Source organism: Odontesthes bonariensis, chromosome 21 (genome assembly GCF_027942865.1).
Source record: "Odontesthes bonariensis isolate fOdoBon6 chromosome 21, fOdoBon6.hap1, whole genome shotgun sequence".
NCBI lineage: Eukaryota > Metazoa > Chordata > Actinopteri > Atheriniformes > Atherinopsidae > Odontesthes > Odontesthes bonariensis.
In genome coordinates this window covers 29,971,675-29,998,605 of record NC_134526.1, presented here as the reverse complement: position 1 = coordinate 29,998,605, position 26,931 = coordinate 29,971,675, and the positions used below count along the sequence as shown (strand labels likewise).

The following is a 26,931-nucleotide window of genomic DNA, read 5'->3' as shown; positions in this document are numbered from 1 at the left end:
TTGTGGGTAAAAAAAAGAAGCTTGGTATGGTTATTGGTTATTTGAACATGCTGATATTAAGAATAAATACATTTTTCACATATTTGTGAGCAATTAACTTGTCATTTGAAACCCTTCCACCTACTATCAGGAATTAGTAAGGTATATCTTGGATTTTCTACATAATGTAGGTTGTAGCACGTTTTGTTTGCTTCTGTTAATTTAGCACTGATTGCTTCTCTAATGAGGTTGTGTTATATTACTTTATTGCTCTGAAACCTTGTTGGTAATGAAGTAGCATTTTTTTGTAATCCACTTGTAGTGACTACAGGGTTGCTCAGCCTTTATTCTTGTCAGAGACTTGAAGGTTTTGACAGTTCAGGAAGTATATACAATCTGATTAAATATACATCTCCACAATAATACACAAAACAATCATTTAAACAAAAGCACTATCTATCCTTAACCAAACGGCGCTCATTGCCCAGACAACACAAACATGTCTGCTGAATGAATTGACTGTTTAGGTAAGGGCATATAATTAAACGAATAAAAAAACACCTAAACTTAATTGGGAATGTTATTTTGTAATATGAATACAATCTCCAAGAGGTTAAACTCTGTCATACGGAGGACTGCCATTACCGAGAAGAATGCTGTCGCCGCATACTCACACAAAAACTAAAGTTCCTGAATAAAGTATTTCAAGTCAGTGCTAAGATGCTTTTAGGTTAAAAATATACACAGAGGAGCAAAAGGTTTCAATCATATTCCTTTTTAGTGGTGCAAGGAGAGGTGCATTTTTCAGCTCGAAATATTACAAAATTGTAACTCATGTCCCTGCATACAATATGTTTATTTTACATGTTGGAATGATCTGATTTGTACAACCTTTTCAGAGTTGCACCTCAATAAAGAGTCAAGGTTGAAAGATTTCCTTTTCGTAGATCCATGTATTCATCAGTATACCACATACTATGACTTCCACAGTCTGAGGTAGACATTACATAGTCAGGGCCGGAGCCGGAGCGATTTTTAGCCCAGGAGTTACTTTTCCAAGATGAACTCACTTCTTATCATTTTGGAGGGAACTGGATAAATGAAACAACAGTTCAGTTCTTGCTATCCGGCAGTTTTTATGAGTAGCCCTTATTTAGGTTTAAATTAGGTTTAGTGTTCACTGCAATTTAAACAGTGTGGTGCTTTTTATGTTTTGTTTTTTAGTCTCATTGTCAGCTGACATGAAGATTTCCATTTCAGTTCACTTTAGGTTGAGGCCCTCTACGTTTTCCTGAGCCAGAGCATCATTGATTAAACAGTATTAACCTATTATTTATCTTTAAATGGAAGTGGCACTGTGGTGAGGTGGTTAGTGCTGTTGCCAAATCTCTGCTGGGGCCTCTGTTTAGAAGTTGCATGTTCCCCCTGTGCCTGCACGGATTTTCTCTGATTGCTCTGGCTTCCTCCTCCTTGTTTGTCTCTGTATTTACCCTGTGATGGATTGATGACCCGTCCAAATATACATTGCCTCTCACTCAGTGGCAGCTGGGTAATGCTCCTGCGACCCTGGATAGGATAAAGCCGGGTAGGCGGTAGCATCCCTCCACTTTAATGCAATCCTTCAGTAGTAATAAGTGTAGAAAGTAAAAGGTGTAGGCTGCACAACAGATTAAGAGACGTAATGATAGTTGAGATAGTCTTTTTTCCTTTTCTTTCTTTTATAACTGGCCCAACTGTTTAGTTTCCCACTGGGAATGCTGCTGAAGCTTCCCATTAGCCTTTCCAGCTACAGTTTGAACTGAAAGAAATCACAGAAAGGAGATTTAGCCCACATAATAATATCTGTATTTCATAGTATTTTCTCATCTCTTTTATCTCTCCCCGTCTGCTCCTCTTTATTCCTCCATCTTTAACAGGACACTAATGGGTCCATATGGAGTTGACCGGGCTGTTCATTCCATGGAGTTTACAGACTGTGAAAATGGCCTGGGTAAGTTCCCTTTTCTCTCTCAACCGATCAAGAACAGGGGCAGGAGTCTTATATCTGTCCCTATAACTGATTGACTTGGCTGCTTCTGTCTGAAAGGTCACAGATTGTTACCTGACTGTTTGTGACTGTTTCTCTTGTTCTTTAGTCTCAGTTCTCTCAAAACAAACATGCAAGAACTTTTGTTCCAGCAAGTACCGATGCTGTCTACTTCCTTTAAAATTGATTTCACAGTTCATGTTCCCCGACGGGCTAGCATTTATTAACTGAGGCACAAAGTACGCATTCAAAAATGTTCAGTCCATCATAGAGTTGAAGGCTATTTATAATTGGCTAAGGGTTTCAAGCTGAGACAAATATATGAATGTGAAAACATAACACTGATGAAGAGGCGATTTACAGTGTTTGCAAGTGTGAACAAAAAAAAAGAGTTCAAATTGGTGATGGGAAATAAAAAAAATTAATACAAAAACTGGTGCGTGCATTCCAAAATCAGTACTTTGTAGAGCCAGCAGTTCCAGCTGCAGCGACATGTCATGTGAGTTTGGCACATCTGGCCACAGGGATTTTTGCTCAGTTTTTACCATAAAACTCCAGCTCCTTAAAGTTGGATTGGTTCTGCTGCTGCACAGCAATCTTTAAGTCATGCCAAATATTCTAAATTGTATTGAGGTGTTGGCTTTGACTAGGTCATTCCAACACAGTTAGACATTTCCCCTTAAAGGGGAACTCCGGTATTTTCAACATTAAGCCTCTTTTCTGAGTCGTCTGCAATGTTTTAGAACCCCCCTCACCGCTTTTTTGATGTTTACTGCTGTCTCCGGTATTTGCCTAATTTTGATTCATCTCAACCTGCTTCAGAATGGCAAGTCATATGCATGTCTTAAAAGGTCCGTAAAAGCACCATAAATGTCCGTTTTCAAAATCATCAACTCACCGGAGTGGTTACTGGTGTGCACTGGTAATCCATATCAAATTTCGTTGCGAAAAGTTGCTTCTGTCGTGTTTTATTTGGCAGCTCGTTCATGCTCGCACTATTTTCTTAGCGGTGGCGGAGTAATATCAACGAACATCCATCCATCCATCCATTATCTTCCGCTGGTCCGGGGATCGGGTCGCGGGGGCAGCAGCTTAAGCAAAGAGACCCAGACGTCCCTGTCCCCGGCCACTTCCTCCAGCTCTTCTGGGGGGACCCCGAGGCGTTCCCAGGCCAGCCGAGAAACATAGTCTCTCCAACGTGTCCTGGGTCTTCCCCGGGGCCTCCTCCCAGTGGGACGGGCCCGGAACACCTCACCGGGGAGGCGTCCAGGAGGCATTCTCACCGAACATCCAGTACAAAATGTCAAATAAAACACGACAGAAGCAACTTTTCGCCACGAAATTTGATATGGATTACCAGTGCACACCAGTAACCACTCCGGTGAGTTGATTATTTTGAAAACGGACATTTATGGTGCTTTTACGGACCTTTTAAGACATGCATATGACTTGCCATTCTGAAGCAGGTTGAGATGAATCAAAATTAGGCAAATACCGGAGACAGTAGTAAACATCAAAAAAGCGGTGAGGGGGGTTCTAAAACATTGCAGACGACTCAGAAAAGAGGCTTAATGTTGAAAATACCGCAGTTCCCCTTTAAACCACTTGGTTGTTGCTGTAGCAATATGCTTAGGGTCATTGTCCTGCTGGAGGGTATCCCTGATGATAAAAAAAACAATGCCATTCCTTCAGGGTTACCTTTGCTTTCTTTGTTCCCTCTCTGATTATTGCACTTTTTGCCGAGTCTCAGCCCTCTTTAGGCATTTTTGTTGTGGTGCCGTATTCTTTCCATTTTGTCACGATGGTTTTGATGTTGATGAGATTACCAAAGTTTTGGAGTTTTTTAAGCAACCCTACCCTGATTTGGACTCCTCTACAGCTTTGACTGTTATAGTAAAACAAACAACTAACCTGCTTGGAGTCTTCCTTGGTTTTCGTGCAATTGCTTGCTTTGTGGTGCCTTTTGATTAATAATGTTGCAGGCTCTGCGGCCTTTCAGAAAAGGCCATAACGTTATGATCACCTGCCTAATATAGAGTGTGCTCTCCTTATCCTGTCAAAAAAGCTCCGACCAGTCAAGGTGTGGTCAAAGAACATCTAAAGGTGTCCAGGAGTGTCTTGTACCAGGACCTTAACGAGGGATCCTTTTAGCACTGTGGTTGTGGGAAGGGTCTTTGTGTACTGGGCATGCCTCCCACGGATGCCATCACATCCCATCAGATTGGTATCTGGAGAGTTTAGAGGTCAGGGCAACACCTCAGGCTCTTTAGCCTTGTTTCCACTATGCAGGTCGGTTCAGAACGGTACGGTACGGCCAGGCCCGTAGCCAGCATTGTGGTGGGGGGGATCTTTTTTTTTCTTTTTTTTGGGTAATTTTAACGAGCAGATATATTTGCATTTGTCATAAACCGGTTTTAACAAAAGCACACACAACAAACATCTGCCCCTGAAACACAAACATCAGGTGCAGGGAAACTACACTGATTGGCTCACATATACCCTATCCATATTTAACCTTTTTTTTTTTACACCTCTATACTGTATTTTATTTACTGGGAGCAACAGTGACAGTAAAATACAGCCTAGCTTGATCATTGCAAAGTGAGTGACTGAATGTTATTGTCACTTACATTTCTTAAAAATCAACTAATGGGCATAAAATAATTTGGCTTTATTGTGGGGGGAAAACCCTCATAAAATCCGTTTCAGGAAAAGGTGGAGAGGCACCAATAGAGACCAAGGTAGAAACTGCACATTATAAGTTCTGTTATAGACATCTGAAGCCGCGAGCACAAGGGAACACTCTGCGTCAAGACAGGAGACACTAGCCTAAAACAGACGGGGGGAACTGTCAGCTCTGTGGCACGTGCAGAGCACAAGACAAGCATAACGAGATGGAGGGGGGAGACATTGACGCACCGAAAGAACAAAAGTGCTCAGGCTCCAGTCGTTCACTTCAAAGAGCGACATTCACAGCGTTGTAGTGGCTTTAGCTGCTTATACCAGCATAGGCGGGGGAGACGCTGACCTCCACATCTAGAAAATATTATTTGTATATGGCTCCTATCACTCTGACTTTAGGGGTGAAATACCATTATATTGCACACAATCCGTCACGGCTAGTTACCTTGTGGTATTCAGAGGTTTATTCAGTGAAATTGCCTATGCATATTGCCACTCACTGGGGCTTTAGCCTCACTGGTAAATAAACAACGCAAAGCGTTTATTCAAATCGACCCCGCCCCCCCTCCGACGTTAAGTCGCCAAACAATACCCTTTTAACAATCCCGAAATTAGTTACTGTTACGTTCGCTATGTTTCCTACAAAATTGACAGTGGTATTTTCTGTGTTTTGTCGAGGTATGGTGCTAGCATAGTAGCTTAATGGAGCTAGGCAGCCACTGACTAGTAGCCTGAGGTCAGTGAGCGTTCAGATGCAGCTAGTTCTAGCAGCTAAGTTGTAAACAAATAGAAGCCCTGTACTCAGCAGCTTACCGATTTTGGTCCTTTTGTTGAATAAGTCACCAATATTTTGGGACAATGTTGCCGCCGATTTATTTCGTTTTTGTTCTCTGTCTTCCTTTTTACCCATTTTCTCTACCTTTCTTCTGATTCTTCTTTGTTCCCATGTAATAGGCGATTAGGCTACCAACAGAAATGGGGGCATTACCGCCACTGACTGGATTGGTGTAAAACAGTCTGAACAAAATGTGTAAACAGAAACATTAACCATTTTTCATACTTGTCACTTCTCTGAGTCTACTTTTCTTTTTTATTAGTCTGGATTTGATATTGTTAATTTAGATTTTAATCATATTCAGAGATGAACAATTAGTTCTTTGAATAGTCTAGGCTACATATCTTGAGGGGCATGTGTGTATAGGGGAGGGGGGGGTCGAGTGGGGGAGCCTGTTGATGAATTTTGAAATATCACGAGTCCTTCTTTTCAGGGGATTTTCTCTATAAAGTAGGTATCCTTGCCATTATCGCTGTGTTTGTCTGGGAGAGGAAGTGGGTCATGTGGCAAAGCTCTAACCCACTTAACTCTGCTGGGTTAAGAATGCAGGAGCTGCTGTTGTTTTTATCCTTACTTCACCTACACATCACTATGCTGTCAGTGAAGTGTCAATGCAAGGAGAAACAAATCCTACATATTCATGGATTTACAGTCAAATTGTGAAATATACTGCTGGGGTGGATGTCTTTTATGTAAACATAAAAGCACATAGCTGTAAAATTTACTACTTAAAAGCACTCTGGATTCTTGCATTACATGTTGTATATCGATAAACATGACACACCTACTCATTCAAAATGAGCGAGTCAAGAAAACTTTTGACCAGATATTGTCTGCATTAAATTATTATGTTGTTCTCAAGTGTCAAAGGACACTTTGATAGGTGAAATATAGAAGCTGGGGATCAAACCAGTGACCATCTAGTCAACTCTGTATCCTGAGCTGCTTTACTTTGACCTGTATTGGTCACAGTAAACCCACATTAAAAATTAAAAATTTTAAGATTGAAGTATTTGGCAAATTGTAATATTGAAAATATGAATCATACTGCAGGTTTCCCTTTTCCTCGGATTTAGTGTTTGATTGGGCTTTGATGTTAGCCTAAACCATTTCTTTTTTGCATTAGAGAAAACAGAAGAAATGTATAACCTTACATTTAGCATATTACCATTTAAAGAAATGTGTAACAGCTTATAATTCAAACCATAACAATTACGTATCTTCTGTAACAGTTAAGGTTTTAACTGCTTTGATCATAAGCCATGCCAATCAACCAGCAAATTCTGAAAATCCATTCGGCCTTTGTTCGTGTCTTTAAATACGACTCCTATGGGGCATCAACCTCTACTAATGCCCTAAAGCCTGATTCTTACTCGGCGCAACCGCGCAACTGTTCTGGCTCGAGAACCATTAATGACGTCATCGAAAGCGCCAGCCCCTTCACAGTTCCTTCAGCTCATAAGCGCAGTTTGCGCCGAGTATGCGTCACATTTGCAGTTCTCTCCAGACCAGCGGGCGTCACTGTTGAGGAAACAAGCTGAAGAACCAGACGAAGAAAAGCATACGAAGAAAGCATACACAATGCCACCTGTGGTGTCACGTCAGCAGAGGCTGGCACATCTGATGCGGATGCGGAATGAATTTACTCTGGGTGTAGAACTGTATATGTATCTCAGAGCTAAGCGGCTGCGGCAAAAACAGAAGAGAAGGTGGAATGTTCGTCCTTTGCAACAAGACGAACTTTGTCAAACGTTGTCAAACGTTGTTCTTTGGGACAACGTTGTCCCAGTGTAACTTCATAGACGTGTCGTACAGATGTTTGTAGAGGCGCACATGGTGCAAATGGTATGATCATTTTTATTTATATGATGTAACAAACTCAAACGATTTATTTATTTATCATAAAATCTTTTCGCCTTACTCTGACTTTGAACTGTTTAACGCAGAGTGTGTCTACATAAGATAAAAGCACCTCAATATGTAGTGGGTTTTTTTCATATCATTCTACATATTATGTTTTTTTTCTCTTGGTAATGTTCAAAACTCAGTTATTTTGATTTTGAAATCTAGAAACCTACCATCATTTCATAGATTTAGAAATAATAGGAGGAAAAGACTCCTCTTGGATATAGACTGTTTTTAAATACAGTATATTATGGAGAGTAGTAGAGCTTGTATCTGTTATCTAGCATTGTGTTGGTGAACTGCAGATTAAAAAAAAATGCTTATACTCAAAGCATTAGTGCATCTTTTGTCCCATTATAAATATGGGTCTGCTGTGTTTCGAGCCTCTAGCCCCCATTATTATGCTTTCATTATGTTAACAACAGAGAAGCTGAAAAAGTAATGTGAAGTGAACTGTAGTGCAGACACATGGGGAGGATTATGTGACAGCCATGGTGGGGAAATGGAGGGAGTGCTTCATCACTGCAGGTAACTGCTGGGCTGACAATGGCAAATAAGCTAAGCACGGAACTGAAATAGCTCACAGCATTCAACTGAGTCATTCATTGGCTATTTTTTAAGAGCATATTTTGTGTCCATATTAACCATTGAGGAATAGCTTTGGCACTGTAATGATATGTTTATGAGCTTGGTGTTGCTTCTAAGCCATGCACAGTCACAAGTGTGCTAATCTGATGGAAGGTGTACTGCAATGTTGATAAGTGTCTAAATGAAAATATATCAATCATTTATTTCCTTTCTTATTTCATATTTAATCCCTTCTGAAGTCAAGGATAAAGGTCTGAACTGACTGGTGGATTTGGAGAACTTGTCAAATTGTCAATAAGAGTGGGGACCCATTTGGTTTAAGCTCTCTCCCCCGCTCCGCATCAAAAGGGGAGTCCTCGTATATTTCAGGCCAGCTCATTAGTTGCCATAAAATTTTAATCTTTCCAGGCTATCATGACCAAAAGATGAAAGGTGGTGTTTTTTGAAGCCAATACACAGAAAGCAGGAATGTTAATGTGTCTTTGAAACACACACAAGAGGAACATTTTATTGACATCGACCTTAAGCATATGCAGGAGTACTGTTTTTGTTGTAAAATGACATAGAAATCCTAGTCCCTTTTACATTATATCTCTGCTGTAGTAAACGCTCTTACTAACCTACACAGAAGACATATCATGAAAAAATACATACATAATTTAGTCAAACTTACAACACCTCACTTTGTGTTGGGAGAAAAGAATAAAAATCATCTCTGTCACAGTTAATTGGTCAACATGCTGGAAGAATTCAGTTATTCAACCCTCAGATGTCCACAAACGTTCCATTGCAGTTCAGTAAGCATGTTATTTTTTATATAAATTTGTCTTAAAGTGTTTGACATTCAATGCATGAGTAACAAAACAACTTGCGAAGCTGGAGATGAAGAGAGGCTTGTTTTTTGTATATGCTCCAGCTGCTCCTGCATTAGAATGATGTTTTTCTTATCTGATGCTAGGCGGGGGGAAGCGACTGCTTCAAGGCCAAATGTAAGACCAAGTTGCTGTTTTCCTTAGAGAAGAGTACAAAAGGAGGAAGGACTCTATTACCCCATTCTTCCAAAAGGCAATAATTAACTTGCGCCCCTTTGCTCCAAACCCAATTAGTGTTACCACTTTGTCACTGTGGTAACAGGCTAACTGCAGCCTTAAGCTGAAGAAGCCCTCATCTCAAGGATGAATTTACTGTATCCCCTTCAAGTGCAAGATGTAGAAGCTTTGTGGTTCAAGAGTGCTCTGTTCAGTGCGTCACACTGTATTGTATTCCAGGAATGTTAGTATCATCATGTGATGAATTAACTTGATTGTTGCTTGGTTAGATTTTCTTTTGTTTGGCTATAAATGGTCAAATCTGGTGAAGAAGAGAAGACATGGAAAATGGAAAAAGCAGAGAGAAGATTGACTTTACGGGGTTATTTAATAGCATGGCTGAATGCAAAAACTGCTATTCCCAGGCCGACATTGTGCTAAAATCTTTGGCTAATTTGTTAAAGTAAACAAAATATATGATCAGCAGATATGGTGTATTATTATTTTATGCCATACAAATAAAAAGGAGAATAAGATAGTAAGACATTGAAGACTCTGCTATCATTTAACCTTATACAACAGTAGATTTAGAGTGCCACAGATCTTGAAAAAATCTTATGAACTGTTTTATGTCATTGGTGAAGGAATGACATGGAGCAGAAGTACAGGAGGTTATTGAAACCAAGAATACACCATAGTCAGGATTTCTTTCTTTAATAATTTACATGAGTCAAAGATACATTCATTGCTGCTAATGAAGCACTTCGTAGGTGTGGGAGATGGAGGCACTATTGTGCCTTTCAGTCCTGTCTCTCTTTTAGAGCAAAGTACAAAGCTGTAGCAATAGTAAATAAAAGCATTCGATAAATTAGCATGCCTACCATGTAGCCATATTTTGAATCACAGTCACCGAAATAGAAATTTTAAAATGTCCAAGATGACCAGTAATTGCTGCAAGTCAAAGAATGACCTCAGAGCTGACGTGTTTGACCCTCCCATTCTTCTTCTGTCAGCAGGATACCAAGAAAAGGACAACTGCTGACCAGTGACCTTCCCCTTACTCCCCTGAGTTAACAATATTCAAAATCCCATCTGTACCTCTGTAGCCTATTATTATTCATTTATGTACACTAATTAGCAGTGGTTTTATGTAGAGTTGACTGTAGAAATAGTGTGAAACAGTAATACAGAGATGCAGGTAGCAGTGCAGTAACGACTTACTGTTCAGAATAAACTGAAATAAATCACTGAGCTTTTATCTAACAGTCGGTTGAAGGGAGCATGTAACCCTGCGCATTTCAGTTTCAATGTCTTCATATGATTATCAGCATCTGGTTATTGAATTAAGAAAAAAACTTGAAAGCCCTGAGTGAGGTAAGATGTTTCTTTTTCCTCCAACAGGAATTAAAGTAATTGGTGGAGTGAAGGAGCTAACTGGAGAGGAGTTTGGAGTGTATGTCAAACGGATTTTACCTGGTGGCCTTGCTGCAACTGACGGTAAGAAGTGTTTTGCCCAAAGTTGCATAAATGTGATGTTATGGCAGGCATCACTGACTCAAGACTGATGAGATAAAAATGGTGCACTGAAAAAACGCATTACCTCTTAATTACAAGAATTTGTAGAAGAAAAGGTACTTTTTGGATTGCAAACATGCACTATATCGCCAAAAGTATTCACTCACCCATCCAAATAAATAAATGCAGGTGTTCCAATCACTTCCATGGCCACAGGTCAGTGGCGGCTGCTGACTTTTAAAACAGGGGAAGCCCATATAACGCGTTCAGGGTTGTAGTGGCTCGTGCCATCCCAAAGCAGAAGATAGCAAAGTTAAAAAGAATTACTTATAACATAGCTGTGTCTAGTATGACAAGTATGCCCAGCAAATACACAGAAAGAAGGTATAGACTTTTAAAATTCACACAGCAAAGCCAAAATCAAGTATGATCGAATCTAAGGCCTGTAAATGGCTGGATCTGTGGCATGATCAGAATCTGTGGAGCATTTTTCCCTGTCATAATGAATACTTAGAGTTTGATGGTGGTGGGAAGTATTCATAAAAAAGGTAACATTTGTGAATGGGCAGCATGAATTCTGGAAAGAAAGTATTACAGCACTTTCACAGACAACCTCTCTTTCGTATCCGCTTTGGGACTGAAGTTCCAGCGTGCTTCTCCCCGCTTAAAAATTCGGCTGCCACAGAATCTCTCATGATGGACAAACACTAACTCCAATCATTACGACACAGCCCCTCATATTGACACGCCCATGTCTAATCTACCCTCAGAGACGCCGAGCCGCCTCGGAAGTGATGAGTTTTTGTCGATTTAGCCAATGATGACCTAGAATTGTAGAAAAAAACTTGACTCTCCCGCCCCCTCCTCGAAGCCGGGCAGCCCTCGGCTCGGAAGCCTGGCTGTTAGTGGCATGACATAACATGATTTCCTCAGTGAACGGCGGCGATTTCAGAACAAATCACTTCATTAAGCTACAGGACAACATGTTGTAGTTATGAAAGTAAATGCAGTATTGGGCATATCTTGTGTTTTGTGAATAACTGTTTTATCGTCAATTTAACATTGAAGATGTAGTAATTTCGCCAGAGAATGGGAGAGGCTGTCCGGCTTCCCGTGTTGTCTCTGAATAGTTGCGGCTACCACGGGTGTATAAATTCAAGCACCTCGGCATGCAGACTGCTTCTACAAACATCTGTGAAAGGATGGGCCGCTCTCAGCAGCTCAGTGAATTCCAGCGTGGTACCCTGATAGGATGCCACCTGTGCAACAAGTCCAGTCGTGAAGTTTCCTCGCTACTAAATATTCCACAGTCAGCTGTCAGTGGTATTATAACAAAGTGGAAGCGATTGGGAACGACAGCAACTCAGCCACGAAGTGGTAGGCCACGTAAAATGATAGAGGTCGGCAACTTTCTGCAGAGTCAATCACTACAGGCCTTCATATTAGCTCAAGAACTGTGCGTACAGAGCTTCATGGAATGGGTTTCCATGGCCGAGCAGCTGCATCCAAGCCATACATCACCAAGTGCAATGCAAAGCGTCGGATGCAGTGGTGTAAAGCACGCCACCACTGGACTCAGAGCAGTGGAGACGCGTTCTCTGGAGTGACCAATCACGCTTCTCCATCTGGTAATCTGATGGAGGAGTCTGGGTTTGGTGGTTGCCAGGGGAACGGTACTTATCTGACTGCAACTTTGTGGAAACAGTTTGGGGACGGCCCCTTCCTGTTCCAACATGACTGCGCACAAAGCAAGGTCCATAAAGACATGGATGAGCCAGTTTGGTGTGGAAGAACTTGACTGGCCTGCACAGAGTCCTGACCTCAACCCAATAGAACACCTTTGGGGTGAATTAGAGCGGAGACTGCGAGCCAGGCCTTCTGTCCAAAATCAGTGTCTGACCTCACAAATGCGCCTCTGGAAGAATGGTCAAAACTTCCCATAAACACTCCTAAACCTTGAGGAAAGCTTGCCCAGAAGAGTTGAACCTGTTATAGCTGCAAAGGGTGGGCTGACGTCATATTAAACCCTATGGATTAAGGATGGGATGTCACTTAAGTTCATATGCGTGTGAAGGCAGATGAGCGAATCCTTTTGGCAATAAAGTGTATGTTCATCTAAGAGAAGGAATGCATGTGAAAAAATATTCAGCTCAAAATTTCAGTGCAAAATTAGTATAACACAGTATAACAATAGCCATAGTTATAGCACACCTCCAGCTGGTCATAATACATGACAAAGAGCCTGCTTTTCCATAAGTGTAGTCGTTTTGTTTTCTTTTAAATTTTGTTTTCTTTTTTTTTAAATGTGCCTGGCTTTAGTTTGAAGATTGAACTCTGCTTAAACATTAAACTTCTTTTATGACGTTATTTCTATAAAAGGTTAATCAACTAATTTACTGTTTCATTTTAGCCTGTGTGTAAGTAAAGAGAGCAGTCTTCTATCAATCAGAAGCTTGCCTTACAGGGGAGCATAAAGTCTAAGACCAAGCAAGCCATTTTCTGTGCTGCCAGTTTTACTTCCCATCGATGTAGCTCTTTACCACATAAGGACATCTCAAAGTCAATGATCTCACCTGAAAATATTTTATGTCCTTGAGTAGCCTGTCTTGTGAATGATTAGAGAAAAATAATAAGGGATAAGTTTAGAGTAGAAGTGAATGTTGGAAGTGAGACATTGGTCAGACTGAAGACCACTGGAGAGACAGAACAAGTATTTTTGGAGATTCTCATGTGAATACAACAACATGAATAAAACAGACCCCAACATTGTCATGGCCTACATTCTCTGTGGCATAAATGATGGATATGGAGCACAGATTTGCAAGTAAAACAGTTTGAAATAAAATACCATGGCTTCAGTTTGTGAGATTCAGCTCTGTGATTCATAGTGAAGTTAAAGTTATAAGAGGACACAGACATAGACACCATTTTCACTGACACTCGCTCCACTCATCCAAAGGACTTAGAATGTTTGACTTTATTATCCTACCCTTCCTATTTTTTCTTTTAGCACTTGGTGTCCAGTACAAGTCTTATTAGTTGTGTAGTGCTGCGCTCTATTGGTTTGTTTAACTGATTAAAAGAGTACTTGATTTGAGGAAACTTCTTCAACATATTGTAGGTTGTTAAATTCTGGTGTTACGTTTTAATTTACTGTTAAGCTTCTTTATTGTGCACGTGTTGTGTGTTTTCAGGGTAATGAATTCAAAGATGGATAGTTAGAAGTAATTTTGTGTGAAGCATGAAGGTGTGTTGTTCCCCAAGGTTTTGTTCATGTACAGTACCAGTCAAAAATGAGGACATACCAACCAATTCCATTTAAATGAATAAGAATGTCTTTTGTGTTTTTTAAAGGGACTGAATGTTAATGATTTAGTTTTTTAAATGAAGGACCTTGGGTGTTAAAATAATTGATGTTCCACTTGTATGATTTTATATATATATATATATATATATATATATATATATATATATATATATATATATAGATATAGATATAGATATATATATATAAAATATAGCTAATCATTGTTGTAATATTGCAGGAAATTAAGACTTAGTGGTAATGGACGTCGTGGTACATCAAGATGAAAGAAGTTCAGCCATTAATCCTGCTTCAGTGGTGCAGCCATCTACTGATCAGTACACTTTTCTTTGATTAATGCTGGACAAACATGTCAGTTAGCAAAGCTGTAACTTTTCAGTCAGTGGATAGAGTAGCGGGTCTCTAATTCACAAAGTTAAAAAAAATAGTAACTGGGACTCCACGCTTACATCTATATAATTAATATGCATGTCCTATGTCTTATGCTCTTCAGTTTTTTTTTTTTTAAGTTTGTGCACAAATACAGGTTATACAGTAAATCAAGGGGTAACCCTAACCCTAACCCACTCTTAATTCTGTGTAGACCATTAGTAGAGATATGGGACGAGAACGTCCAAACATCGGAAATGAACAGTAAATACTGTAGCATTTGAAAAGATTTGGGAAGTCAGATAAGAGAAGCCACTTGGTCATCCCTGAATGTTTAAGTCACTGATTTATTTGAAAGTCTTATCATTCTAACATCTGTTATCATAAAACATTTGTTGATGTGTGATATAAAGAAAATGTACAAATTTATTTCTTATCTTTAAGAATAGCTATTACGTAGAACCTTATTTAAAGTCACTGATTTATTTGAAAGTCTTATCATTCTAACATCTGTTATCATAAAACATCTGTTGATGTGTGATATAAAGAAAATGTACAAATTTATTTCTTATCTTTAAGAATAGCTATTACGTAGAACCTTATTTAAAGTACCTGGTTATGAATAAATCCTTACAAACTGTAAGTTTCTGTCCATCTAAATTACATATTAAAGAGTTTGTTCATTAATGTAATCCCTTAATCTATCTATCTATCTATCTATCTATCTATCTATCTATCTATCTATCTATCTATCTATCTATCTATCTATCTATCTATGATGCATTGATGGCAGATATGTTATGGTTAGTGTTTAGTGAGCTCTTCTACACTCATGACAGCAGACATTCTCTCCTTCACCTTACAGTTTTTCTCTATTGGTTTGGCTCATTTCTTGAAACATAAATTACATTCTCAAAACTCTAAGATCATTTGGCATAACACTCTTATAGTTCAGCACAACACCATAGCTAACCTGCAAAAGCACATATCTCTCCCAAAACTGTTCACCCATGCTTCAGATCTGATTTCTTTCCCATGTAAAGAGTCAGTGCCACCCAAATTGCAAAGATCTTTCTCAATTGCCTAGGCTCATTTCTTGAAACAGACCGGACGTTTTCAACACTCTTTAGTACTTTTTGCAAAACTAAACTGAATGGTTCAGCAAAACACCATGGTTCACCAGCAATAACTCATATCTCCCCCTAAACAGTTCACCCATGTGTCAAAATGAAGTTTCTTTCTCATTCAAATAGTCAGTGCCCCCAAAATGCATTGTCCTTTTGGCATTGTGTGAGCACTACAAGTCAAAATGTTTAGTACCATGTATTTAGTAGTGTATAAAACTGAAGGAAAAAAGTTTCACAGTAAGAGTAGCCTCAAAGCACACACAATACACTCATACCAACCATTTTTATTCACACAAATACTGTGAAGTACGTAACGTCCAGACGTTGCTGTGTGTCTGGCCACAGATTCTCATCAACATCGCAACGTATATTTTCCCTTGCAATGCAATGCAGGAAGAAACACCGTGCATGCCACAACCATCCCCTACACTGATCTCCTGTAATGTCTAAACATGCAGCGTCCATTGCATGGAGCAGGGATCTTTGGTCATGAGCATGACGCTCATACACTCTGCACCTCCAAGCAGAGAAAAACTCCTCAATAGGATTAAGGAAAGGGGAATACAGTTTTTCCCGATCGTTTTGGCCCATTTTTCCATTCACAGTTTACTTTTTCAAAACAGCTCACACAAAGCCCTTAACAGAAGCTGAAAAACCAAAACACTTTATGATGTTTGCAGAATGACACCACTTTCTCAAAACTTGTCACACATCCATCAAAACCAAACTTTTCCATCAAAACCTACAATTTGTGCTCAATTGAACATGTATGTTTTCTCATTTATTTAATAATGGATAACAAAATTGAAACTACAGCTATCAATATCAACTTTTGTTCAACACCCTCATAGTATTGACTATTTTACAACTGACAACATACTACAATTTGGGTTTTGTATTGAGCACTCTAACTTAGTTATATAACTTAGAAATATACTGTCACAGAGTATTTACAGTAAAATCAGAAAATGTGTATACAGTAAAATATTGTAGATCTGTTTTTGTATTGCTGAAGTACCTGTCAACACCATTGATTTACATTTGTTCTACTGTGTACAAAATGGCAAGATTCTGACAAGATTCTGACAGAAAAATATTTTTTGCAGTACTTGTCACATGCACATACTGTAAGCAATCAAAATGACAGGGTTCAATATGCAGTACAACAAAGGTCAATTCTCAAAAAAGAAAGTACTGTAAATGAAACACAATGAAATGAAACCCTGTAAATATGAAAAAAATAAAAATACAGGAAAATTACGCATTGTCGACACGGGCCTGACGATCAGGCCACATGTTCTCATCCACGTCACAGAGTATGTCATCCATTGCAATACATTGAGGGAAAAAACGTCTTGAATGGCGAATCCACCCCTGGCAGTCTTCTGCGCGGATTGTCAAGCATGCAGCATTCATTGCATCGAGCAATGACATCTGGTCATGAGGCCTATGGTCATATACTTTCCAACGCCAGCAGGAGAAAAACTCCTCGATTGGATTTAGCATGGGAGAGTATGCAGGGAGAAACAATATCATCAGGCGTGGGTGAGCCGTGAACCAGTCATTCACTAACCTTGAATGATGGAAGGCCACATTGTCCCAAATTATGACAAAATGGGACATGTTTGCCCTGAACAGGCCTCTCTCCTGTGGCAGTACCAGCCGCTCATGCAATGCATTGAGGAATGTGATTAGGCGATCACTGTTGTATGGGCCTATAGATGGGATATGGCAAAGGACTCCATTTGTGGAAATAGCAGCGCACATGGTGATGTTTGCTCCCCTCTGTCCAGGCACGGTTACTGTGGCCCTCTGACCAATGATGTTTCAGCCACGTCTCCTAACTTTGGAGAGGTTGAATCCAGCCTCATCGACGTAGATGAAGACATACTGCCTTTCGTCTGCTTCCAGATCCATTACTCTCTACATTCAAAAAGAAATTCAGAGTAAATCATACAGTAACATATACAGAAGATGCTGTTTTCTACTGTAATTGAATTTTACAGTATGCAGCAAGACAAATCCAAATGCAGTGACAGATCCATACCTGTACATACTGTGCACGTGCTGCCTTGACGCGGTCGCTGTTTCTTTGAAATGGCACCTTATATAGCTGCTTGGTTGCCACCAGATTGCGTTTCAGGATGCGGTCTATTGTTGCCAGACTGACACTGTTTATGTTCATAAAAGTCACCTGGTCAGCTAAGACCGCTGCCTTTATCTCACGCAATCTGATGCCATTGTTAGCAACTACCATGTTCACAATGGCAGCCTCCTGTTCAGCAGAGAAAATTCTTCCCCTGCCACCAGTGTGGGCCAGTGTGTTGATTCTGTGAAAATAGTGCCAATGACTGTAAATACTGTAAATGTACAGTAATCAGAATTCTACTGTATATTTTGAAAGTCAGTTACAGTACTCTATTGGAAATGACTCTAGTAAAACTACAGTAATGCATTGTATTACTGTATGGCAACACTTTACAATAGTACAGAAATGGCTGTTGCCAAGAGTGCAAATACAGTGAAACACAGTACAGTACGTAAATTGACCAGCAAAGTGACTTACCTATTTTCATTGCGGAAAGTACGAACTATTGATGCCACCGTATGCCTGCTCAGGTTTGGCTGCACCCTTAGTCCGGCCTCTCTCATGGAGAGACCATGATTTACAACATGGTCAATGATTGTTGCCCTAATTTCATTGGAACTCCTAACACCAGGGCCACCTCCCCTGGCAGGGGCCTGTCTAGCTCTCCCACGACCTCTTCCTCTTCCTTGTCCTCGTCCACGTCCTCCTCGATCCATGCTTGGTGTCAACTTCAAGCTATTGACCTCTTTGATAGGTTGAGAACTACTTGCTTTGTTTTGCAAAGAGAGTTCACACAGGTGCTGATAATTTTTAGAATTGAGAGAGCAGTTCCAATTGGCTGCTACCAAGTGTCTGCAATGTGTTGCCATGGTAAATCAGTTATGTTTCGTGTCTCTTTGTGAGAAGTGTGTTAACTGTTTTGAAAAGTGTATTAAAAGTCAAAGAAAATTGTGTGAAAGCAATGAGAAATAGTTAACTGATTCACCAGAGAGGACTCTTGCTGTGCAAAGAAGGTGTGAGCATTAGATAAAGTTGACCCATGATGTGCAAAATGTGTCAAAGCAATCGAGAAAAACTGTAACATGAGATTCTATATGGTATTGATGGTATCATGTTCTTGGCCCATTTTGACAATTGAACAGATTATTGTGCATGTGATGACTTATACAATGAAATCATGCTGACGTATTTTGGATAGAAGAACCATTAGACCAAGAATCAACTAATCAGTTCAGATCACCAAAATCTATTCACTTGGAAAATGTGCTAAATGTAGGCAAACTGTGCAAACTGTAGGCTACTTGTACTTAATCTTTTGCAGAGATGCACTGAAACAATTCACACATGTATTAAGACAATTGCAATTTGATGAAAGCAATGAGAAATGCCATTCTGTTGTGAACAACTGCGAGGTGGTTTGGAGATTTGTCCATGTTATTTTGATAATGTGATTTCTTTTTCAAGAAATGAGCCAAACCAATAGAGAAAAACTGTAATATGCTGCCAAGCCAAATATTTTGTTGGACCACCCTCAGCTTTGATTATGGCACACATTCCCAATTTGACAGCCTTGATTAATTTCTTTGCTAACATCTTGTATTGGTGATATCAAACTAGAAGGCAGTAATATCATCTTAATGAATTTGTTTTCCCTCAATAATTGTTTAGATATAAGGTACCAAATTAGTACTTGACTGATTAAAATTGGTGTTTTTCAATAAATGACATACAGGGTTTACTGAGGTGCACCATCCACCAGCTACCACCTTGTAGAGATGCCCTGCTGAGCACTGGGTGTTTTCAGGTTCCTATGTGAACAATGTATAGAAATGCAGCAATCTTCACTCTCAACGGTTTAAAGTCTAAAGTTTGCCTGGCTTTGATTTATTTGTCTTCCTGTGCCTGCTAGTTTATTTCTGTCTGATGCTACAAATAGTTAAGGCTCACAAAGGTGACCATTTTTGTTTATACAACTATACCGTTTTGTAAATTAGTCATTCAGCTGATGGAACCACTGCAGAACTAAAAATTTGACATGTCTTTGACCATTCACAGGTAACCTGATGCCAGGGGACCAGATCCTGGAGGTGAATGGAGACAGTCTAGTCGGAGCCACGAGTGAAAAGTAATCTAGTAACAGCTTACTGCATTTACGTCTTTTTGAACCCTGTGATTGTAGAACAACATTGTAAAAGCATTTTTTCATGTCTGGTTGTTTCACAGAGCTGTGGATATCTTGAGAGCAGCCTCAGCGACCAATCACATGCGCCTTCTCATAGCCAGAGACGAAGAGGCAAAGTAAGCAGAGTATGAGTGCCCACATTCAGTGGCCACCGGTCCTCCTTGTGCTTAAATTTTACTTTGGCATATTTTAACATTTAACAAACAAATAGATATACTTTGCGGTTTTAAGTTAGGATGTTTTCCCGAAACAAGATGTTTGGCAATTATCTTGTTTGTGGTGTGAAAGAATATCAGACCAACCATCGGATTTTGTGATTAAACAATTAAAGCAATGTTTTTAATGTTTTTCGTTTGAAATAAAGGCAACTCTATCTTGTTATTGTTACACAGTGTTCAGGACAAGGTAGGATTTCAGTCATCAGAATCTGATTTCTGACCATTGATGCAAGACAAAAGGGATTATACAGGTAGCTGTTAAAACCTGCTGGGCATTGCTGCCTGTCGCACCTCCTCCGGTGCCCATGGGTCAGCTGCAGGGTCATCAGCCAGAAACCACCATTCATCAACGTTTCGCTCCTTTAATTCTGGTACGTCTCCTGGTGGCGGAGCAGTGACAGGGACGTCTCCCTGTCACCCCCTGCAGCTGATGGGTGTTTTCCCCTGCGGCTGTTGTCTGGGGTTACGTGTTCTTCCCCCAAGCTTTGTCCTTCCTCCTGAGCTAGAGCCAAAAGCTCCCCTTTTCCGCCTCCTCTGCCAGGGCCTTTGTTGCCTTCCTGAGCCTTCCTCCGGTGAGCCCCACTTAGGGTTAGCGTTCCTTACTGACCTGTCTGTGGACTCCCTAAGTTCAAGGACCAACCTGGCCTTCTATTGCATGTAGCCCAGCTGTAGAGACTTCAGTGGTAGTTGCAACATGTTCCTTCCAAAGAGGCCAGTTTCAGATAGGCACCGTGGCAGCCTCAACCACTTTCGAATGAATGAGTTGGCTTTCCCATCCATCTTACTCACGGTCGATGAGGGGATCTCGCTCATTTTCAGGGGCCACATTACCCTCTGGTAGAGTGTAAATTGGTAGCACCAGACCTTGTACTTCCCAGGGAGTTGGCTTTGGTAGATCCTTGCCAGGCCGTCACAGAGCTGTTTCATGACGGTTTTCCCCATCTGCTTGTCAGACAGCTCTGCGGTGTACTGCCTCCCCAGGCTTCTGATGGATTGCTCGGCGAGGAGTGGTATCTTCTCCCCTCCGACAACAAAGGTGGTGTGGTCGTTCCTGACTCCTCTCCTGAGTGACAGGCTGCGAGACTTGGAGGGCTTGATCCTCATTCTTGCCCATGCCATCAGCTCATCTATCCTCTTCAGCAGTCTTGATGTGCATGCTGCTGTCTGGAGGAGGGTGGTGACGTCATCCATGTAGCTCCTCAATGGGGGAAGCCTCTGACCATTTGGCAGCTTGATCCCTCCAACCATTTGTCTTGCACCAGTGAGAATGCTGCGACAAATAGTATGGGAGAAATGGCGCATCCCATTGTAATTCCGACTTCAAGCCGTTGCCACCCAGTAGTGAAGTCTTCCACGGAGAAGCACATCTGGAGGTTGTTAAAGTACTCTGCTACCAAGGTCTTGACACAGGTGGGCATGTGGAAGAAGTCCATGGCGTAATTGATCAATTGGTGCGGGACTGATCCATACGCATTGGCAAGGTCAAGCCAGATGACGTGCAAGTCGGTCTTCTCCCTCTTTGCCCTCTGGATCTGGTCGCAGATCATTGTGGAATGCTCAACGCATCCAGGGAATCCTGGCACCCCTGCTTTCTGGCAGTTGGTGTCGATGTAGCCATTCTCAAGCAGGTAGCTGGTCATCCTTCTGGCTAGCACTGAGAAGAAGATTTTTCCTTCCACGTTCAGAAGGGCGATGTTACGGAACTGGCTGATGTCCTTGGAGTTTGTTTCTTTGGGGATGAAAACTGCTACCGCTCTTTGCCACTCAGATGGAATGAGTTGCTTTTTCCAGGCAGTTCTCATTAGGTACCATAGCAGCTCTAGTACCTTGGGGCAGTTCTTATAGAGCTTGTAGGGGACTCCGTTGGGGCCTGGTGCAGAAGAGGACCTTGCCTTCTCCACGACTTGCCTGACCTCACTGTGCTTGGGAGGCATGGTGTTAAACTCAGCTGTTGGCTATGCATATCCTGGCGTTCCTAGGGGGATGCTCCTTTGCGGATCACTGTACTGTTCTCTGACATGCTGCTCCAACTGCTCCCTAGTGGTTTCAAGCTTGCCACACTTTGCTTTCCCCTGGTGGATTCGGATGCCTCTGAACGTGGTCACTTTCTCCCATCCACATGCACACTTTCGGAGGATCTTCTCCTCATTTCCTGGAGTTCTGGTGTTCTCGAAATCCGTTTCCGTTGCCGTCGTCACCGTGTAGTCCGTCCTGTTGGGCCCATCTTTCATCCCGTCTCTCGGAGAGCCCACGGGCTGTTGCTTCATATGATTCTTCGTAGTTAGGGTTGGGTGTCCCTCTATTGAGAGACCATTGGGTTGGGTAACTAGCCGCCCACTCCCGGTGCGGTCTTTCCCTGCTGTCATCCAGTCTCTCCTGGACGTCCTCCAGATCCTGGAGTAAATCAGTTGCCGTTTAGTGTATTCAACTTCTGTTGATTTCAACTTTGCTTTTTTTTGTAATTGCAAACACAAAGCAAATAAGCAAAGAAGGATATTATGGATCTTCCTTTCCCCTTGGACCAGGCGCACCACAGTAACAGCTTCACATAGCCAGAAAATAGCAGGGTTAATAAATGTATTAGAAATGTTAATACAACACATGCAGCACCTGAACTGTTTCCACATTGCAGCACAAGCATTAGTCATGGTAGAGGATGGTAGTATTAGTGTTGAACCAGCTTTCTAATCTGACTGTGACCAGTTTGGGTAAAAAACAAGGTCAGTACCAGCTGTCAGCAGAACAAGCATCATCTTCCCTTCAAATCCACTGCACGCAGCATTATCCTTTATTGTCTGTCGACAAAGGTGGTGGGGAGATTTACATATTTAAAACACCAAGGCTGTTGCACATGAATATTTCAGCCCTGATATTTCCTAAAAATATTCTGCTTGTATATCCTCAATGAAGACAGTCTGACACTGGCAGGATTTACACTTCAGCTCTTAGAGAACAGGCATGTCAGATAATATGAAGTCAGTACTGGTAACAGAGATGTCATACAGCAAAGTGTAGCGATAGAGAGTGCATATTTGGAACAAACACATAATCTTTGCATTGGTGTGTTCAAGGTGGTTATTTTAACATAAGGGATTGATTCTCACAAGGTGGTGTCAGCAATGGGGAGGCCTTAACACTTTGCTTTGTCTTGTCTGTAGAAGAGTAACGGTGGACTCAGCGAGGGGAGAGCTTAACCTAGGGCAATGCTCCTGACGAGATGAGCCATGTGTGTTAATCTGTGCTCTGTGCTTTAACTATTCTGCAGCCCAGAACAGAGAAGCTGAAGGGAAAGAGAGAGGACAGCAGTGAGGCGGGGGGATTATGCCTGTGTGTGTCCATACTTCCCTCTTGTTCCTTTTCTTTGCATATTTTAAATTTATTTTAAACATAAACACAAGCCTATATGCTAAATATCAGTCTTAATTAAACAGTACAGTGATGCAGCAGTCAGGGAAGTGAGCAGAAGGATGTGGTTGCTGTGAAATATCAATGGAGATAACGAACTGAAAAGAGCTGGCAAGGGAAATTATTGAAAAAATGACTGACATTACAACTTAAAAAGAAAAAATCAGTCAACATTATTTAACTTTTTTTCTGGAGGGAAGGAGGGGGATTCTGTTTCTGCAAAACCCTCAGGGTTTTGTCTATTGTTATGTTTGATATGTTTATCATTTAATAACCACAATGCCCATAAACAGAGCCCGAGGTTGTGACCTTTCATCCTGTCTGCCTCCTATGCAGCCTGTGTGTAATTATGGGGCAGCTCCTGTATTTTTAACAGCATGTTGACAGCATGCCACATGAGGTTATTCTTAGACTTTGAATTCATGAAAAACAGCTGTCTTGTTTGGTAGTTAGGAAAACACAACATATCATTTCCATTCAGGTCCTGGCCAATCCTGTCACAGTGTTGGATTTGAATTATTCATTAAGTGCTGCCGCTCCATCCTTGCAGACCATTCACAGTAACTCTGAGACTGTGAATAAATCACATTTCATTCCCAAAGCTACGTGTATTTTTCTTTATACTATTAATCAATATACCTCGTCATTTTCAGATGGGATAGTTTTTTTTAGCCAATCTGGGCAATATCAGGAGAACTAAAGCAAATGTCTGAGACACATGATATACTAAAAGCATGAAAACGCTGGGGTTGTGGATAAAGATATGAATTCACTCTGGTTTCACATACAGTAAGGGAACACACCTGAGCCAGTTGAAAAAAGTATGATGGCTCCCTAAGTGTGGTGATTTTATTTTTCTTCTCTCCTTGGTGTGAGGTGACCAGACTGCCTCACTTGTGGCAGTTTTTATCTAGTCGTGTGTCGCTGCTGGTTATGAAAGTGCAGCCTGACGTCGTCTTTTTTTTTTTGTGGCCTGTGTGTCCATTTTCCATGGAGCCAATGTGATTGTTTATTATAATCTGCTTAGAAATGTATATTTGTATCATCATCCATAGGGGATATCGTATTGTTGTATTATAAGAATAGAATATTTTTGCAAAACAGCAGGCAGATTATTGGTTTCCTGCTACTGTTCAGTATCTGATGAAACTGAGAAATTGAAAGACTAAAGACAAGAAGTGATAACATATACATGCATGACACAAGATATAAAAAGTTATTATAACCTCCCTTCGTGGCCTTGGTGAGCACATCTCAGCCGTCTCTTACATTCATACTTTTACTCAACTATGTTTTAATGATATCCTCTTCTTGTTTGTTTTGCAAAGGAAAGAATTTGCTGAGCTGCTGGAGAAATATGGATCCAATGGTAGCACCGGATCAACACGCAACTCTCCCATCCAGCAAGGTAGGTTAATTATTGCATAGTCCCAGAAGCTGTCTGGAAAAATGTGACAAACAAATGCTTCTAAAAACACAAAAAAACGTACTTACTTGAACTATACTGCATCAGAATAAGAGTATTAAGACAGTAATTATCCAGCATAATAAGGAGCAACTACCCAAGTGCTGCCGAAGCATCCTTCTATGTTCGATGGAGTACCAAGCCTTTAGGGTGGGTGCAGTAAGTCGACCTTAAAAAATGGCTTTGGACAAGTGCACTTGTCCGTCACACAGTATCAAACATCTGTTAGGAAGGAAGCTGCCAGCTGGTACTGATTTGTTAAAACAGACTTGCAGTACTTGAAACAATCTAGTGTGTTCTGTGCAGAGATATTGTTGGCATTGTTGTATCTTTTCAAATTGAAGTTTTAACTTCAATGTAACGATTAGAAACAGAGTTGAAAATCTATGAGTGTTTGTGTAATTTACAGTGAAAACTTTGGTCCTTGGTGTGCTTTTCAGGTTTTGACTGTGTTGTAAATCTCAGGATTTTGGCATCACATTTAAATCAGTTTGATTCCGTTTAATTTGTACCGTGCCAGTTCACTGCAAAAGTCATCTCAAGACAGTATAAAGAATAAATCCAATACAATCCGATTCTAGTTCAATTCAGTCCTGGGCATGCACAAGGCGACTGTGAAGAGGTAAACTCCCTTCAGGAAGAAACATCCTGAAGAACCAGACTCTGGAAGAGCGACCATCTGCCTCAGTCAGTTGGGGGTTGAGAGACAGGAAAGGGGGCTCAACAAGCATCATTAACACAAGGCCGGGGAAACCTGCTGAGAAAGAAAATGAAATCACAAGTTATTGACGATAAACAACAATAAATAAATGAAATATTGTCATATGTATATGTACATATAGCAGGTGGTCCCTAGTCAAAAGACAAATCCTGGTTAGAAAAAAAAAAAAACCTCTGGTAGAACTGGGAGCAAAGGAATTGCCCCCTAGATTACCTGCACAGCTAGACAGTGTCTTCCTAAGGCACTCAGATCGAAACTATTTAAGTTTTATCTGAATTTAAAAGCTGAAAATTCAGACTCATCCAAGCCTTTATGTCTTTAAGACATGCCTGTAATTTAACCAACTGATTGGTTTTGTCTTGCTTCGTGGGTAAGTATAGCTCATCTGCGTATCGCCTTCATATTAATGGAAATTTATGCCATACTGTCCAAAAATATATCATTACAGAAGCATCCACAAAGTGAAAAGTATAATTCTAAACACAGAACCCTGTGGAACTCCATGACTCACTATAGTGTGTGAGGAAGACTCATCACATGTGCGAACAAACTGGAATCTATCAGAGGAATATGAGAATTCCTTTAATTCCAGTAACCTGTGAGTTTCTCTGAAACTGAACGTTTTGGTCAATCATATCAAATGCAGCACTGAGATCCAACAGGACATCAGATACCTGGGAAGTCATTGGTAACTTCTGGTAACACTGTTGTTTCATTGCTGTCATTTGCTCTGAATCCTAAATGAAACTATTCAAACTAATTATTTTGTGCAAATTATCACAAAAACTTTAGATATAAAAGGGAGATTGGATATAGGTCTATAATTTGCTAACAGTCAAGGACCAAGAGTAGGTTTTTTTAAGCAAATGTTTATTCACAGCAAAAATAAAAGCCTGAGGTAGAAAAGCATGTAAACAAAGATAGATTGATCAAATACAATATGGAAGTTTTCATTAATGGAAAAATCCTTGTTAAACAGTCTATTTGGATCCGGGTCCAAAATACAAACTGATGATTTCAATTACACTAATGTTGTTGTTAACACCGAGATCCTGACAGCACAAACCTAAACCTAAATCGGGCACTACAGATGCTTCTAAACCTACTGTACTTGTCAAATTAAGTAATCCCTACTGAGAGTTAAAGCTGCAGTCTGCAACTCTTTTTCAAGCATAATGCCTGGAACTGTCCGGGGATTCTGAAAGTAGTACATTAAATACCCCAATACAAAAAAAAATGAGTTCTCTAGGTCCCCTATATGTCCCACTAGGTCCCTCCAAAGCCAGCAGGTTTGTTTACAAAATTGCCGACCGGACCGGTAAAAGGAAACCAATCAGGTTATGACCTGGGCTCTGCTGCCTGTCAATCACCGATTGTGCACGCGCGATACAAGGTAGGCTCGTCCCCATGCTTATTTATCTAGACTATTGAACTTCATTACGGGCTAGTCTACTTACTGTGTCTTCCATGAG

General features: G+C 40.6%; 1 protein-coding gene across 4 annotated transcripts in view; it reads left to right on the top strand.

The window, feature by feature from the left end:
- Positions 1-26,931, top strand: part of LOC142371315 (syntaxin-binding protein 4) — a 123,160-nt gene that overhangs the window by 55,666 nt on the left and 40,563 nt on the right. For all 4 annotated transcript variants that reach the window (XM_075453964.1, XM_075453966.1, XM_075453963.1 and 1 more), the window contains exons 2-6: positions 1,896-1,969; positions 10,445-10,540; positions 19,524-19,593; positions 19,692-19,766; positions 24,602-24,681. In XM_075453964.1, coding sequence (XP_075310079.1) covers positions 1,896-1,969; positions 10,445-10,540; positions 19,524-19,593; positions 19,692-19,766; positions 24,602-24,681 — 395 coding nt within the window. The remainder of the gene's footprint in view (positions 1-1,895; positions 1,970-10,444; positions 10,541-19,523; positions 19,594-19,691; positions 19,767-24,601; positions 24,682-26,931) is intronic.